This window comes from Scatophagus argus, chromosome 3 (genome assembly GCF_020382885.2).
Source record: "Scatophagus argus isolate fScaArg1 chromosome 3, fScaArg1.pri, whole genome shotgun sequence".
NCBI lineage: Eukaryota > Metazoa > Chordata > Actinopteri > Scatophagidae > Scatophagus > Scatophagus argus.
The window spans coordinates 9,924,923-9,940,562 of NC_058495.1; the positions used below are offsets into that span (position 1 = coordinate 9,924,923).

At 38.9% G+C, this 15,640-nt stretch overlaps 1 protein-coding gene across 1 annotated transcript in view; it reads left to right on the forward strand.

Moving 5' to 3' along the window:
- Positions 1–15,640, forward strand: part of atg7 (ATG7 autophagy related 7 homolog (S. cerevisiae)) — a 54,793-nt gene that overhangs the window by 3,744 nt on the left and 35,409 nt on the right. The window contains exons 6-16 of the mRNA XM_046383308.1: positions 70–186; positions 1,388–1,534; positions 1,800–1,888; positions 3,828–3,949; positions 5,243–5,333; positions 5,531–5,675; positions 6,958–7,116; positions 9,975–10,169; positions 11,188–11,433; positions 12,752–12,867; positions 14,710–14,785. Coding sequence (XP_046239264.1) covers positions 70–186; positions 1,388–1,534; positions 1,800–1,888; positions 3,828–3,949; positions 5,243–5,333; positions 5,531–5,675; positions 6,958–7,116; positions 9,975–10,169; positions 11,188–11,433; positions 12,752–12,867; positions 14,710–14,785 — 1,503 coding nt within the window. The remainder of the gene's footprint in view (positions 1–69; positions 187–1,387; positions 1,535–1,799; positions 1,889–3,827; positions 3,950–5,242; positions 5,334–5,530; positions 5,676–6,957; positions 7,117–9,974; positions 10,170–11,187; positions 11,434–12,751; positions 12,868–14,709; positions 14,786–15,640) is intronic.

Genomic DNA, 15,640 nt, shown 5'->3' on the forward strand with positions numbered 1-15,640 from the left:
CTGTATATTAATGACTTTATGACTGACTCTGTTTTTTCTTTCACTCTTTTTCTGACAATTGTTTTCCAGGATTTGAAGAAGTACCATTTCTACTACTGGTTTTGCTTCCCTGCGCTCTGTTTCCCAGAGGGAATAAAGATTGTCCAACAGCCTTCTGTTCTCGAACAAGTTTTCTCAGCAAAACAGGTTGGCTTTTTAAATATTGTTTATAAAACCTCTGTATATTTTGGACAGTACAGTTTGAAATTATTCTGTAGATGCATTTCTTTCTCTTTTCTAAATCTGGAGTTTTTAGATGTTCAACACAATACCAATACCTATTTCTCATTACAAATTCTAGACGTAAGTTGATCTACTGTATGATGTTCAAAGTAAATACTGTGCTCCAATTATTTTTTATGACACATGTTGGCCCAAAAATGTGTACATGTGCTAACATTCCTGACATATTTTGTAAGACAATGAGATGGCAGCAGAACTTGCTGCAACAGTACTCTGTACTATTCCAGTTCTGTAATACTGAGAAGGTTACAGAAAAGTGTGAAGTGGGGAAGTGTGTTGTTACCTCTCAGACCTTTGGGTCTATAGAAAAAGCATCATTAAGAGAGTGTCAGAATGACTCATGAACAGTGTGACAGCAACTTCAGGCCACAGGCGATGGCGATTTCTCCATCTTTCCCAGTTCCCTTTCTGTTCTGTCTGTCAACCTAAATTATCAATCTTATGTAACACCTTGATAGTTTATAACAGAGATTCATGAGCTGGAAGACCACCAAATCATTAAGCACTTAATCATTTCAGCGCTTAGACAAAGCCAGATTCCCGTTCACTGCATTCAAGTGTTGCACATTCCCATCATAGTTATTATCAGTCTTTTGTATTGTGTATTAAATGCATGGACAGCATGATGCCGACTTAAGCTGATTATAAAATATGCAAAGTAAATTAGAAATGACTTTTAAGGATCTTGTCAATGTATAAGACATGTTATTAGGTTGTTTAACAAGTAAAATAAACGAGTACACCTTCAGTGTACCCTCAGTTATACTTGTAATGAGTGCCGCAATATCTTTTTATTGCTTGTAAGTCATATTTACAGTAAAACATTTCAAAAATACCTGATCACAATGCCTGCCCATGAGGACAGTGGGCTCACCCTTAGAGAGGCCATAGAGCTCAGATGTGTCGGTAGCTTGGAGGAGAACTACTGCTCCTGCCTTGCTTCGCCCGCTGCCACTGCAATTCGGCCCCACATAAGCAGCAGAAACTTGATGGATGGATTATATACATTATTGCCCTTTTAAAAGCTCTCTCTTTATATGGTGGACAGTGTTAATGTACAGAGGGGTCTGTAATTACAGCTGACATCTAATTATTTCTGTGTCAGATCACAGCCTTGCAGGAGGCCTATGATGACCTGTGTATCAATAAAGGTATCACTGCAGTTCCTTACTTCCTCATGAAGTACACTGATGACACGGTTCAGATGGCTCCACTCGGGGACTGGGATACGTTCTTCACTGACACTGAGAAGGTATCTCATTTACTTTGTTTTGTGGGTTTTATTCAATATGTCCAATCTTTTAAAGCACCATAAAAATTCTGAAGTGAAATTATTATGATTAGAAAAACTCACAAAATAGACAAAGTATTAGACAAAGTATTATACAGTAATTTGTGGCTGATCTTTAAAACCAGATTAGATTTTCTTTGTATTACATTCGCTCTCTCTTTCTCTCTCTCTCTCACACACACACACTTCTTGGTTATGTAAACACACCTTGTTTGTTTTTTTCTAGGTTACTGTGGGTGTCTATGATCCATGTACTCTGTCTCAACATCCAGGCTGGCCTCTGAGAAATCTGCTGGTCCTCTTAGCTCACCGATGGTAAGCCCTGATTCTGTTGCGTGTGAGTGTGTTGATTTGTTAGTGTGTGTGTGTTTGGATAAAGGTGAGGAAGTTCTCCCAGGGGCTGCATGTAGGTCTCTACTCGTGACTTCTGTCATAACTGTTTTTCAGCTTACTCTGTTAAAATTTATTTTGGCACAAAGCCACAGAGTGAAAGACAGGAAATATGTGCTTAACTAATTTCCTGTCTCTGAAGTACAGGGAGTAGGTCACAAACATCTCTGAAAGATGGTGATATGACCTTCCAAGTAAACAGCCTATGTAGACGTTCGGAGGGAAAAAGCATCTGTTTTGGTTGTTGTTACGTCACAGCGATGTTGTCAGAGTTTAGCAGTGTTAAGATGAACTCCATGAATTACACTTGTTCCAAGATGGCTACACTGACTTGCAGAGCATGTGTGTTCTGTTGTTTCTCAACATAAACAACGAGTGTTTATGTTGAGATTGCTTGTCTACAAAGCTGTACATTCTCCTGATAAACAACCAAGAATCCGACGGTCTGAGCATACTCACATATTTACACAAAGGAGCATATGCTGCAGGTGTCACTCATTTTAATCCCATGTCAGAGTTTAGCGTTAGCATCCATTAGCTGACGTCAGATGGCTGATGAAAGAAATAATGACAGTAGGTCAAATTGTGTTCTGTGATTGCAAGTGGGAAACCATTTCAAAACTGCGTGCAATGCCATAAAAGTAAAGCGAACCGATAATATTTTCAAATGATGGGAGAACCTGGCGGTGCCAAAAATAATTCTCCATTTGTAACAAATTTAGCAACAGACATGTAGATACTGTTTAGTCTTTAAACAAAATGTTTCCAGAGTTTATTCCACATCTCACATCCCATAGTATCATCTTAGACAGTTATCTTATGTTTTTGCAAACTGGATTAGTTTTTGAGTGTTTTTACATTAACAACAAATCACTCACACTTTGTGTTAATGCTATTTCCAAAGCTTGCTGAAGTGCTTTGCAATTATGAAGCACGTGTTATAAAAAGGTAAAACATTCGGACAGACAGATAGTGCACATAAATATGCACATCAGGTACAAGGGAAAGCTAAACTAAACAAATTTGTTTTGAGTTTATTAAAAAAATAGATAGTGCAGGTGCAAACATCAAATCAGTAGGAAGGATGTTCATTACTCTCTGAATATTTGTCCTGTGAGAAATCAAAGTTAAAGGTGAAGCTTCAACACTAGTTTCTCTGAGTAGCATCTGAAAATGAATGAACATGGTTGCATCTGGGACTGTCACTGCATTTGGTGCTGCATGTTTCTGCTGTTTTGTTCTACATGACACACCTCAAAGCACAGATCTACAGCCATACTGTCATTTTTAGTCACACTTTTCCCCAGAGAGCTTAGTGTTTCCTGGCACTTGCCTTGCTATTTCAAAAACATTTTATCGAACTCCCATCAAGGTTCCATTTAACAATAGCATCCTGTCATACTTACGGCTTATCGGCACGTTTATAGTTTGTCCCTCACACTCTGTAGTCAGAGGCAGCTTCTATCCAATACAAACCTCATCAATCTTGTGCTTGACTATACTTTCTCCCACTGTTAAACATAAGCTGTTGATACTGGCTTAGGTGGGTGAAGATAGAATTACAACACAGCAGAAGCGTCTGGCTTATTCAGTCATTTCACTGCTATTGACTATGCAATCTGATTGTGGGTATTTAGCACCATATATGGGGAGGTGTGTCGATCACGTTATTGTTAGTGCTCATTTTGTTGTTTCTTGTAGCGTAGGGAGCATATTTCACATCAAGTTATATTTAACTGAAAATTTTATGCACATTGTGCACTTTCCGGCTTCTGACCTGTCGCCTATTTATGTTGTGAAGTGTTATTTTCATCATTTGACTTTTGCGTTTTTGTTTTTTTTTGCATGTGTGTGTGTGTGTCAGGGGCTCTAAGCTGGACACTGTGGAGGTATTGTGTTTCAGGGACAGAACTCTCCAGGGAAAACGCTCCATTCAACACAGTCTCATCTTCCAGATCAAACTCCCTAATCTTCCCCTAAACTCAGGTAATTTCCATTCCTTTATGTGTGTAACAACATGTAACATCTGCTGTATGTGTGATGGTATGTCATATGCCTTTTTCTGGACAAGTTGTTGTTAATCTGAATGTGTGTGTAAGCTGTAACAGATTTGAACCCTCAGTCTTATTTCACGTTCCACTGAGACTGAGATCTGCTTCCTTTTCAAGCCACAGTAATCTCACGCAGCTTCCCAATTATTCTTTTATCTGTTGAATAAGGGATGAAAGTAATTTAAATGGTAATAGTTGGATGGGAAAGGGGGTAGCTCTGTGATCTGTGAAGGTTTTTGTTGAGTTCATATGAGGTGTCTTTGTTTTCCTCAGTCAACCTCTGCAGTACACCTTGGGTTTTAATTAATTCACAGAGGATGTTTTCATGCAACAGCAACTGATTCAGCTATTGAAGTTTTGAAAGGGTAATCAGTCTACCTACCTTAGCCCAGCTTTTTAAATACACCCGGCTCAGTTCTCACCCAAACTGAAAAAATGTTTACAAAATAAACATTGTGCTTTCAGATTAACATTCACATGTTTTAGTCCAGTATTTAACCCAAACAGGCTATTTAAACTCCCAATGTCCATGCAGCTGCTGCTGTTTATTTTGCACTGCATTACATGTCAGCTTTTGTGCATTTAGATGCCAAAGCTGACCAGTGAAGAGTAAACAAGGAGTTTTACTGTGTAGTCTTCTGAGTGGACATGAAGGAAAACAGTTAGTTTGAGTCATTTAGCCGCTTGATTTTTATTTTTTAGTGGGATGGAATCACTAATCTGTGTGAAATGAACAAAAACATTAACCAGTCTCCATATTCATTTCATGTGGGAAGATGAAATGGTTAAGAGAGACAGAGAGTTGGCTATGATCTATAGTCTTCTTGTTTTTATGTCATAGCACAGGTCAAAAGATGTGTTTTCTCACCTCACCACTTTTCATGGGGACAATTTCCTCTTGAGATAACAGCTACAATGATGACTGCTGACAGTGAGGTCTGTGTTTAATCCAGAATAAATAAATATAATATAAATATAAATTGTTCCTGATGAGACACATTGATGTTTGATTTGATTGATGCATTTTTCTAAATGTGTTTTCAATGCCCAGTTAGCTTTCAGTATTTTGGGGTGGAGGCAGAAATCTCAAAGAAGGATATACTAAAACTTAAGCAAATAAAGCCAAAATTCAGCATGACTAGATACTGCTAGCGGTAAGTGAGAAACTGTTTTTGTAATTTGGGTGAATCAAAACTTTGCATATGTTATTGTTTCATTATTTTTACAGCATGTCCTAAGAGTGTTGGTTGGGAGAAGAATCCGAAGGGGGCCATGGGACCCAGGATGGTCAACCTCAGTGAATGCATGGACCCTAAAAGGTAATAAATTCAGTACAAATTTGTTTAGGTATAAGTTTCTAACTGGACTCTGTTAGCCAGCGCACAATTGAGACATTTGCCTTTTTTCTTAACATTACTACAGTCAAGCATGTTGACTCATCTGTTGCTGAGGACAGTAAAAAAAGTACTCTGTGAACAAAGAGGGCAGTCATTTGTTTCCATTGACTTGTCTGCAGGCTTGCAGAGTCTTCAGTGGATCTGAACCTGAAGCTAATGAGATGGAGACTGGTTCCTTCCTTGGACCTGGACAAGGTGGTCAGCACAAAGTGTCTTCTACTGGGAGCCGGAACTCTGGGCTGCAATGTAGCCAGGACTCTCATGGTAAGTGTGGAAGAAGATACAGAAAAAATGTTTTGTTTTGTTTTTATTTCGTGTGTAACATCAAACATGACCAAAAAGGTTTCAGGAGCGTGATTGAACTTTGTTTATAATCTTTTCTCAATAGTCAACTGAACAAGAGCTTGCATTATAACAATAGTGGAAAAGCATTTTCAAGAGACTCCAACAGTCAACAGTCAAAACATTATCAGTTGTGGTAAGACAGTTAAAATGTTTAGCAGTCTGTAACATTAAAGAGAAAAACAACGAAACCATGTTTGACACAGTAATCAACATGTTCCACAGGCTTTACGAGTCAGCTGTGCACAGACGTGCAGAATGTGCAGTCTTCATTGATAATCTGTGCTTAGAGTGTAAGGAGCATCTTGTCAGGACACAGAGGAGAGATGGCCTCCAAACAAACTGAGCTGCAGTCAGACTCCTTATGTTTGTTATGGTCTCACCCTCTACCTTCCCAACTTTCAGAGAAGAACTAGACATAAAAGTTTAGCATTAAATTGGCTGTACGCTATAAATAAATTTGCCTCCAAGTTATATTAGATTTATGTCATTATGTCATTAAATTTATGATTTATGTCCTTATGCAGACCAGAAACACAATTGTTATAATGTAATCATCTCCTGAAATGTTTGATGACTTTAGTTACTGATTAACAAAAGTTTTTGTTTCCTGTTTCTTGAATACTTGCTTAACATTATAACAGCACAATCTTATGATTTTATTCACAGATTTCCCATGAAGCTTATCCAATAACACAGTACAGGAATAACATAGATCTGATCCTTCTGTCATTCTCTAATTCACTCTAAATGTTGTTCCCCATCAAATAAATGTGCTCCATTCAGCAACCAGATCCAAAAGACTGGTACCCTGTAGAGTTTTCACCCATTACAACCTGCTTCATCTTCATTTTAATGTATGTTTGCTTCTTTTCCCTCAACATTTCCTGTTCTGAACTTCAGACTGTCAGTCAGCACAGACATGAAAAATACAAAGGTGTTATGAAATGTACTCAATGTTGTGGCAAAACAACTAGAGTAAGTTAACATTGTACTACCTGCACACTGATGCATCCATTATTATCCAAAATGAATACCAATATGAATTTTGAAACGCACGCTGGGCACAGAGCCTCTCTCTCACCACCACTGATTCTGCTTACAAAGTGCTGCTTAGGAAAGTGTTCATGGTACCAACTAGTGGTTAAGTGTTTCAAAATAAAGTAATCGAAAACATGATTTGTGTTTCTCCCTCGTCCTGCAGGGATGGGGAGTGAGACACATCACATTTGTAGACAACGCCAAGATCTCATACTCCAACCCAGTGCGACAGCCGCTCTATGAGTTTGAGGACTGTCTTGGAGGAGGGAAGTCCAAGGCCATGGCAGCTGTAGATAGACTCAGCAAAATCTTTCCTGGTGTGGTGAGTACTCAAAACCAAATAATAACGCTCAAGCAGTGGAGTAAGATATTTTATCTCTGTTCATAAAAGAGGATCAAATCATCACTGCTTTCTCTCTGCAAATCTGAGATTGTATCATCTTGGAATCTGTCCTGTGTTAATTTGATTCATTAAGTTGACAAGTGCTATACCTCTGTTACTTTTGTGTTACTGCTGTACAATTGCACTGACATCATAGCAATCTTAATTTTGTTTATGCTACGTTTATAATTGTGTTCCTGTTTGGTTGGTCGTGTCTGAGATGTGATAGTCAGACCATAGAGAAAAGTCTTGTTCGCTGCATATTAATGCTGGTTGTGTCATTACTTTGTTAATTAATGAGTGGCTTCCCCGGGGGAGACGTGTTGCTATATTACTAAATGAAAAATCAGCCAAACACTCACAGCAGGGCTCTGTTTTGGTGTGAAAGAGCGCACTCATCTCTTATGAAACCACTTGGAAACACGTGGACCCAAGTGCATATTTATGATGTCAGTCATGTGTGCAGATAAGATTTTCCTTTATTGTCCCACAATGGGGAAATTCACATTGTTGCAGCAGTAAAGTAGATAGTGAAAAACGGAGGTAGGCATTGATAAAAAGCAGTTTACAACGCATGTATGTTAAGCTCTTCAAAAAACAGTTCATAACGGCATGATTCAGATTGCCCTCCAACAACATGAAATGCTGCGATTAGGGAGGCCACTAAAGTTAAAATTCCACAAATGTTTCTCGTTTGCGTTTGGTCTAAACCTTTTGTATGTGTTTGCCAGTGATTATATCTACTAGCTCATTTTACCAAACTTTTTAGTGATGGCAGTGCCTTATATTTTAAGGTGCCTGAAAACGTGAGTAAATGCAGTGTTTTACAAGAAAAACAAAGAAATGTAAACTTAATTTTGTGTGACAGAAAAATGAATATCTCATGCCTTTAATGATCTGGCAACCATTTATCTAGGGACATGACTGCATCATACTTGAAGTCCAGTGAAGCTATGATTGTTTTTTAGCTGTAATAATAGGATGTTTCTGAAACAAGAGCCATTGGATTGGGGTTTTAGTGTCAAAGACAAGATGGCCTGTGATGTACCCTTTAAATGCACACAAATACACACTAAAATAATTGTCATGCCACCGTATCTTCAACTTGATGTTCAAGTCTTTCCTTCTGCCTGTTCTCATTTTCTGTCTCTGCTCTTCTGGGAACAAACTAGGAAGTGAAGGTTTAAAGTAGAAGTAGAGGCTTACCAATTGATGGATAGTCCTGTGCTGTCACAATGTGTGGTGTGTGTCCTGACACGCTTTTTTGTCCAGCCTTTATACAAGTTGAATCCATGCCTGGCCTCCTGTTTTTATCAGCGTGGGTGTGTGCCTGCTTCTCTCCCTCTCTTCACTGCCTGTTTTCCAACAAATGCAGGGGCATCAGGTGGCAGCATGAAGGATTGAAAGAAATGTGAACACAGTAAGCAGAGACCACAGAAATGCATCAACGGAATCGAGAGGAGGTGGTTCATATAAGGTCACAGTGTTGAAAAGGTCATGAGAAGATTTCATATTTTGTCTGTGGACGAATACTGTCACCTGACATTTGCAGGATAGTTTGAAGTGTGAAGTGAAGCACCAACTTTTTTTTCTCTCTTTTAAGTTTTGTCAACATTCAGGTCAGGGCTGGGTGAAGATATCAACAGTGGTGTTGGATTGTCTGGAAATGCTGTTTTATCATCTCTGGAAAGAACTTTTCCACAGTCACAATGATGTTTTGCGTCCTTTCTGGTTGCAAGTTGAGGTTGTTACAGTGGAAATTGAAAATGATTATTATCTCTGCGGCATAAAAACCCTCCCTGACTGCTTAGCAACGCTTGCGTCAAAGTGAAATGTAAATTTAAGACTTGGTTAACAGCTCTCACTTGAAGGAAGCAGATCTACTGATTTTGTAAAAATGGCATTTGGCATTCCTTCTTGTTAAGATCTCACACCTCAACGTAGCGCTTTTCTGTCCTTCTCTTGATCCTGAAATTACTCTTTTCATTTACCTCACTGACAAGTCTGCATTCCTTTGAGATAGTCACAGTAAAACAGATTTGGCAGTGGACAATAACTCACTGAAGATTTTTTTTTGTGGAATTGGAAGGGGTGATTCAAGGTTTCATACCTTACTATCAACCTATAAAGGAAAGCCAGATCTACCCTGGCCTCAGATCATGACAGAGGGAAGTTTGTCTCTTTCAGGATTTTCTGCAGCCCAGAAGCTTTATGTCTGTAAAAAGACAGAACAGATAGAGCATAAAGTGTGGAATATGTTAGCACATTGCATTATAACTAATATGTTGTTTGAAATACTTTGCTCAAAGTTTTAACTGATGAGAGGCCAATGGAAAGCATCATTAATATAAATATAAACTAGATAACAGTGCCGTGCCTGTCTAAATATGGACACAAGTAAAACTGTATAGTTCATTCAAAAAGTTCGATGAGTATACCACCACCTACAGACAAGGCAAATAAAAGCTTTTGGACACTTAGGGATTGACTGTCAAGAGGGGTGACATTCCTGACTCCAGAAACGGCTGTTTTAATGTGAAATCCCTCACTCAGGTTAAAATTTAATTTTTGCTGTGTGTGTTTGAGTGTATGTAGTGTAGGAGTGTGATGCAGATGATAATTAAAAGTCAGTAATAACATTTTCATGTTTTGCAAATACACAGATACAGCTAAAATGAAAACACCTTTATCCGTAGAGAAGAAAATTGAATATGAATGACCTTGATGCGCATATTGACTCAGTTTGTAAGCAACGTTTCTTTGTATTTTTTTCTCCTCCTCTTTGTCACCTCCTGCAGAATGCAGAGGGTTACAATATGAGCATCCCCATGCCTGGCCACCCAGTGAATTTCTCTCAGGCCACTCTTTCCCAGGCCCAGAGAGACGTCGAGCAGCTGGAGAAGCTCATTTCAGAACACGACGTGGTCTTCTTACTAATGGATACGAGGGAGAGCCGCTGGCTGCCTACAGTGATAGCTGCCAGCAAGAGGAAGGTAGGAAGGAACAGCGCAGTATGTACAATGAACAGAACAGATGCACTGTCACTGGCCAGCAGTTGTTTTCTTTCTAAGCAGTAAATCAAAGTGTGTAACATGAAAGTAGACACTTACATTGGTGAATGCACAGAGAGTTATCACTTGGCTCAACACATCTGTGAAGCTTCTTGATCTTTTTTCCGTGCTTTGTTTTAATTTGCACTAACCCTTTCTCTAGCTGCTGTAAGTGACGATTTTCTTCAGAAAAGCTCTGATAAACCAATGCTAAAAGGCAGAGAGACAAACAAACATGTAGCTACAGTGAGATTGAAAATTCAGTTTAGACTCCTAAAGTGTCCAGAGACATGATGTTGTTTATTCAGGATTCTGACGTGATTTAACCCCCTTCTAAATAATCTCAATTCAAATCTGTTTTGGTCATGTAGTATTTGACATGGTCAAGGTCTATAAAAAATGTAGCTCTAAACACAGTGTGTCCTTGTTTGGTTCTTGTTTTAGTTACTTTTTGTGGAACTTTGAAGTGTCTAACTTCTTTTCCAGGAAATTAAAATTGCTCAGTAACATTTTCTGTTTCTGTCAAACTGTCTTTACTAGTTGGAATTACATTTGTTGCCAGGCAAAGTCAGATAATTGAACACTGTGTGAGGAGCTAGTAAGGCCTCCAGTGGTATCACTGATTCGGCTCCTATGGGTTGCTGTGTGTTTCTTGGGCTGCTGATTAGATTTTCTTCATAGCCTTCAAGGCAAGGAGATTGTTTGGTTGTTTGTGCTGTGGGCTGTTTCAGACTTGGCTGCAAAATGGCTTTAACATTTCTTTCCATTGCTTCTCCAAAATTCTAGATGCTTTCAACAGTGAAAAGTGCCTTTTAATAATTTTTGAAATTGCTTTTTCGAATGATTCAACACGCTGTTTGTGTAAAACAACCCACTGATTTGATTGATGGAAATATGCTGTGCTTTGTGAAAACCTTTTTCACCGTAATTTTCCATCATCTTTGTGTACTTCACTCTCCAGCTTGTGGTGAATGCTGCTCTAGGCTTTGACACATTCGTTGTGATGCGCCACGGCCTGAAGAAACCCCCCGTCAGTCAGAGTGTTCATACGGGTCCAGACTCCTCTCCTTCCTGTTCTTCTGCTTCCTCTTCATCCTCCACGCCGGCCAGCTCTGTGCCCTCTATCCCAGGATCCTCTCTGTTCTCCAACATCCCAGGGCACAAGCTGGGCTGCTACTTCTGCAATGACGTTGTGGCACCAGGAGATGTGAGGAAACACTCGGCTAACAAGCATACACCTAACCTAAAGTAATACGAAGAGGTCAAACATGCATGCTAAAGGCTGAAATGCATACAGTACATGCATGTGGGGCATCTGGCAGCTGAAGACCTGAGTCTTCACTTAGTACCCACTAGCTGTATCTTCTTCAAGTAGTTGAGACTGAAAGAGAACAGGACTCAGTAGAGTCAACACTTGAAGTATATCAGTTTTCCAGAAACATGACTCTGAATGAATGTGGATGTACTAACACTTAAACCATGCCAACTTCAGAAGGTCGTAACATAACTACTTTTTTTTAAGTTTGTTCCATTGCCCTCAAATGATGAAAAAAAAATCAGTCAACATATTGTTGCAGGTTTAAATTGCACAGTTTTTTTTAAATTTTCTAGGAATAAATAAGAATTGTTCTATAAGCACTGTTATATGCTGCAAACATTGTAGCATTTTAAATTCCTACATTTCATCGTGATATAGAAAATAAGACCAGAGGTGTCTGAGGCTTCATCACATCACATTTTCCTCACCAGCCACATTCTGCCTTTGCTTGATTTTTTGTACTCTGACTCTTTTTCTCCTTTTGGTCTTTTTCTCTGTCATGACCTTTTGATAGGAGTAATTTGTGAAAGAAATTCATAAACTGAGGGCCACAGCAAATTGTTGAACACTTTGCCATTCACCTCTGGCTTCTCGTATAAATGCCATATGGCACCAACCTGCTGTCACATGTTATAGTAATATTAACATTTCAGTCAAAGGCTCAACCTGTTCTCACTTATTTCAAAATTTTAGAAAAAGAATGCTAAAAGAATGAATACAAAGGTGAAAATAATGTCATTGAGTTCCAACCGGCTTTTGTGCTGTTTTCCTCTGCACAGCATCTTTGTGGTGAAGCAACATGATAAAACAGATTGCCAGACATACTGCGTCTGTCACTACAGTGCCATTGATGAGCTGTTAGAACAAAACGAAATGTGCTGAGAACGTGAAATGAAACTGTATTGTGCTTTCTCTAATACTTACTCTTCAGTCTATTGTTTCCATCTGTCAGTTCACTGAGTGTGATAGCCAGAAAACCATTAGATATGGCTGGCCAGACTTTTGAAACTAATATGGTGTAATTAATTACTTAAGGGACTCTTATGCTAGACATTGTGTGGCAGACCGTCTACTATTTAGCTAACCAACTCAACCTAAATCACTTTAAATAAGATTATCAGTGCAACCTGTTGAGAGATTTTCTACCTCACCATCTAACCTTAACTTATTGATTTTCTTCTTGACTTTTTGTTCTTTTTGTAAACAGTCGACCAGAGACCGGACTCTGGATCAGCAGTGCACAGTCAGCAGACCAGGCCTGGCCATGATTGCCGGAGCCCTGGCTGTTGAGATGATGGTGTCCATTCTACAACACAGTGAAGGGTAAGTGGACAGTTGACCTACAGAATTTATGCAGCCAAGTATTTAGGAATTATAATTCAATCCTGATTCCAAAAGTCTGGGATGCTGTGTGAAAAGTAAATAAATTTGAAAGTCACCGCTTGCAAGCGAATTGTGTTTACAAAGTGGTGAACCTCAACCCATCCTTGCTTGAGAACAACTGAGTCTCTCATCTCTACCATCACCTGTTATCAGTGTGGAATATCCCAATCTTTTGCTGCCCCTATCCCAACTTGTTTGAAACTTGTTGCTGGCGTCAAATTCAGAGGCTGTTTATATTTATTTGTTGGAGTAATAATACTTTATTCTATGTATTATTGTGTTGAATGATTTACTCCAATGTTTTGTGGTTGACAGCGACAGATGCATCTGTTTCTGCCCTGTAATTCTGCCACTTCTTCTTGCTCCCTGATAGCCATTTTAGTTCACTTTTGCAACACCGGAAGTCCACATCACTTGTGCTTTTTGTCTCCATGTTTTTCTCTTGCAACCCATGCCATCATGCCATCTACTTGTTTTTTTCCCTTTTCTTTTCTTTTTCTTTCTGCTTGATCAGGCACTCAACTTCCTAAGTGAACAGCCCTGATTGCCAGTGGCACCACAACATTCTCCCACCAGAGCTTTATGCTGGTACTAAAAAAGATTTTATGTTTGAGGTTCTGGCTCCTGAACTTTCTGTAAGCTTTACTTGCTTAATTTTTCCATTTGATAGAGCAGAGCTGCAGCTGGGGTCTTTCTGCACTGTAGGTAGTTTCCTTATTTTGGCTGTAGCACAGCTCACTGAAACTTTTTAAGCCCAGAAACTTGAGTTAGGAGCTTTGTTGCAGTTTATAAGCCTTCTCTCAGTTTGGTAATCTGTACTAGCACCAGATTTCTGACTCTTAAACATGTCTTTTAGTTTTTCAAACACTGATGGGAATGTTTTCATTCCTATAAAGTGTGTGCTCCTGTGCTCAGGTGTGTCTCTGTGTAGATGTAATTGTGAGAGTAGCTGCTTACTGGGCCTGATAAGACCCTTTTTCTGAAAGTGTTTTGAGATGTTCTAAGCGTTTACAGAATTGCTCAGTCTATCCTGGATGAAAAGCTTAGGAAGCAAAGCAGAGAAGGAGTGTTTTCACCTACTACCTCTGTGGATGCATAACTCCTTCCTTTACAGTAAAGTCTCCCTCGGTTGTGTCTGCCCTCCCTCTGTCTTTGTTTTTTACTTCATTGCCATGCTTATTCCTTCCACCTCTATATCCTTTTAAGGCCCTTACACCAGTGTTCATACGAGCAACCACAGGCTTCAGAAAATTGGTCACCTAAGGATTAATTTTGCAAAAATTTGACTGACATTTCTTGTTTTGCAGAACCTCTCTGAGCTCGGGTTGAGACTTGACATTTTTGTCATTGTACATATTGAGTCGAATCTTTTAAACCCTGCTAGATTTTCTTGAAAGCAAGGAGCTCTCAAATCTCATGAAAAATGTAAAACGTTGTAATGTTCGGGCAAAAGAGACCAGTCAGTAAAGGCTACCTAAATCACTATTTTGTGACATTGAGTTGCTATATATAATATAGATATGCTACAATATAAAAAAAAATGTCAGTATGTTTCACTTCATGTGTTGTTCTGTTAAGTTTATTCCTGTCATAAGATGTGTAATATTGTGGGATTTTTAAGAGATTTACTGCATTTTTCTTTCTCCTTTTTCAGTCAAATTTAAATTAGAGTTTTAAAAGGCTATCTCTTCGTGGCAGGAAAATGTGGCTCAATCATCTACAAAAAAAAAAGCAAAAAACGTCAAATATGTATTTTTTTTCCTTTTCCTTCTTCATCTGCAGAGGCTATGCAGTGGCCAGCAGCAGTGATGACAGAATGAATGAACCTCCCACTTCTTTGGGTTTAGTGCCACATCAGGTTAGACACACACACACACACACACACACACATATTGGTGCACTTTTCCTTGTCATTGCTTTCTTTTGTAAAGTGAAGCCTCATTTCGCAGTGTACCATCTCTTGCACTAACTGTCTATGTGCACAACATGTCATCTGTTGTCTAAATATATAAGCAAATGGACATGCTGTTACATGATGCGTTCAGTAGACAGGTCGTGGAAGGAGGTCACGTCCTTGTAGATGTGTTGCATTTCTTTGCAGTGATTACTAATAATGCATACATGCCCATAGTTGTGGTTGATACATGCCTACCTGACACATATCTGGGCTTATTGAAGAGGGACTATCAAACTAAGGCTGTATCGTTGTTTATGGTTGACATTCTGATCCTGATTACATGTCTTGCTTCAGCATTTTGAAAAAAGCTGCATTTCACCAAGACTGCAATTTTGATAAGGTCAGAAGAGACGTGATTGCATGGATGAGTGTTTTAGCATTCAGCTAATAAAGAATGGGCAGTGTCTGAGTTACCTTCTGCAAGTTTTTATTACTATGTTATACTGAAAGGTACGCTTGTTTTGTACAGTACAGCTTTGCAATAAATGCTTACCGTTCTAAAAATGCTTGTTTGCGCGGCAACTCAACTTATGTGGTACATTTGAAATTGTACTTTGTTATATTGATTTTATTTTTCTAATATTTTGTCTACAAAACTAATGCAAGGGTGCACACATTAGTTGTGGAAAGCAGCTAAGTAGATTCACTCAAGCACCACTACTAGTACATTACTTAAGTAAAGTATATGCCACTTTGTACCTCTATCCTACTACATCTCAGAGAGAAGTATTATACTTTTTGTTCTTTTACATTTTC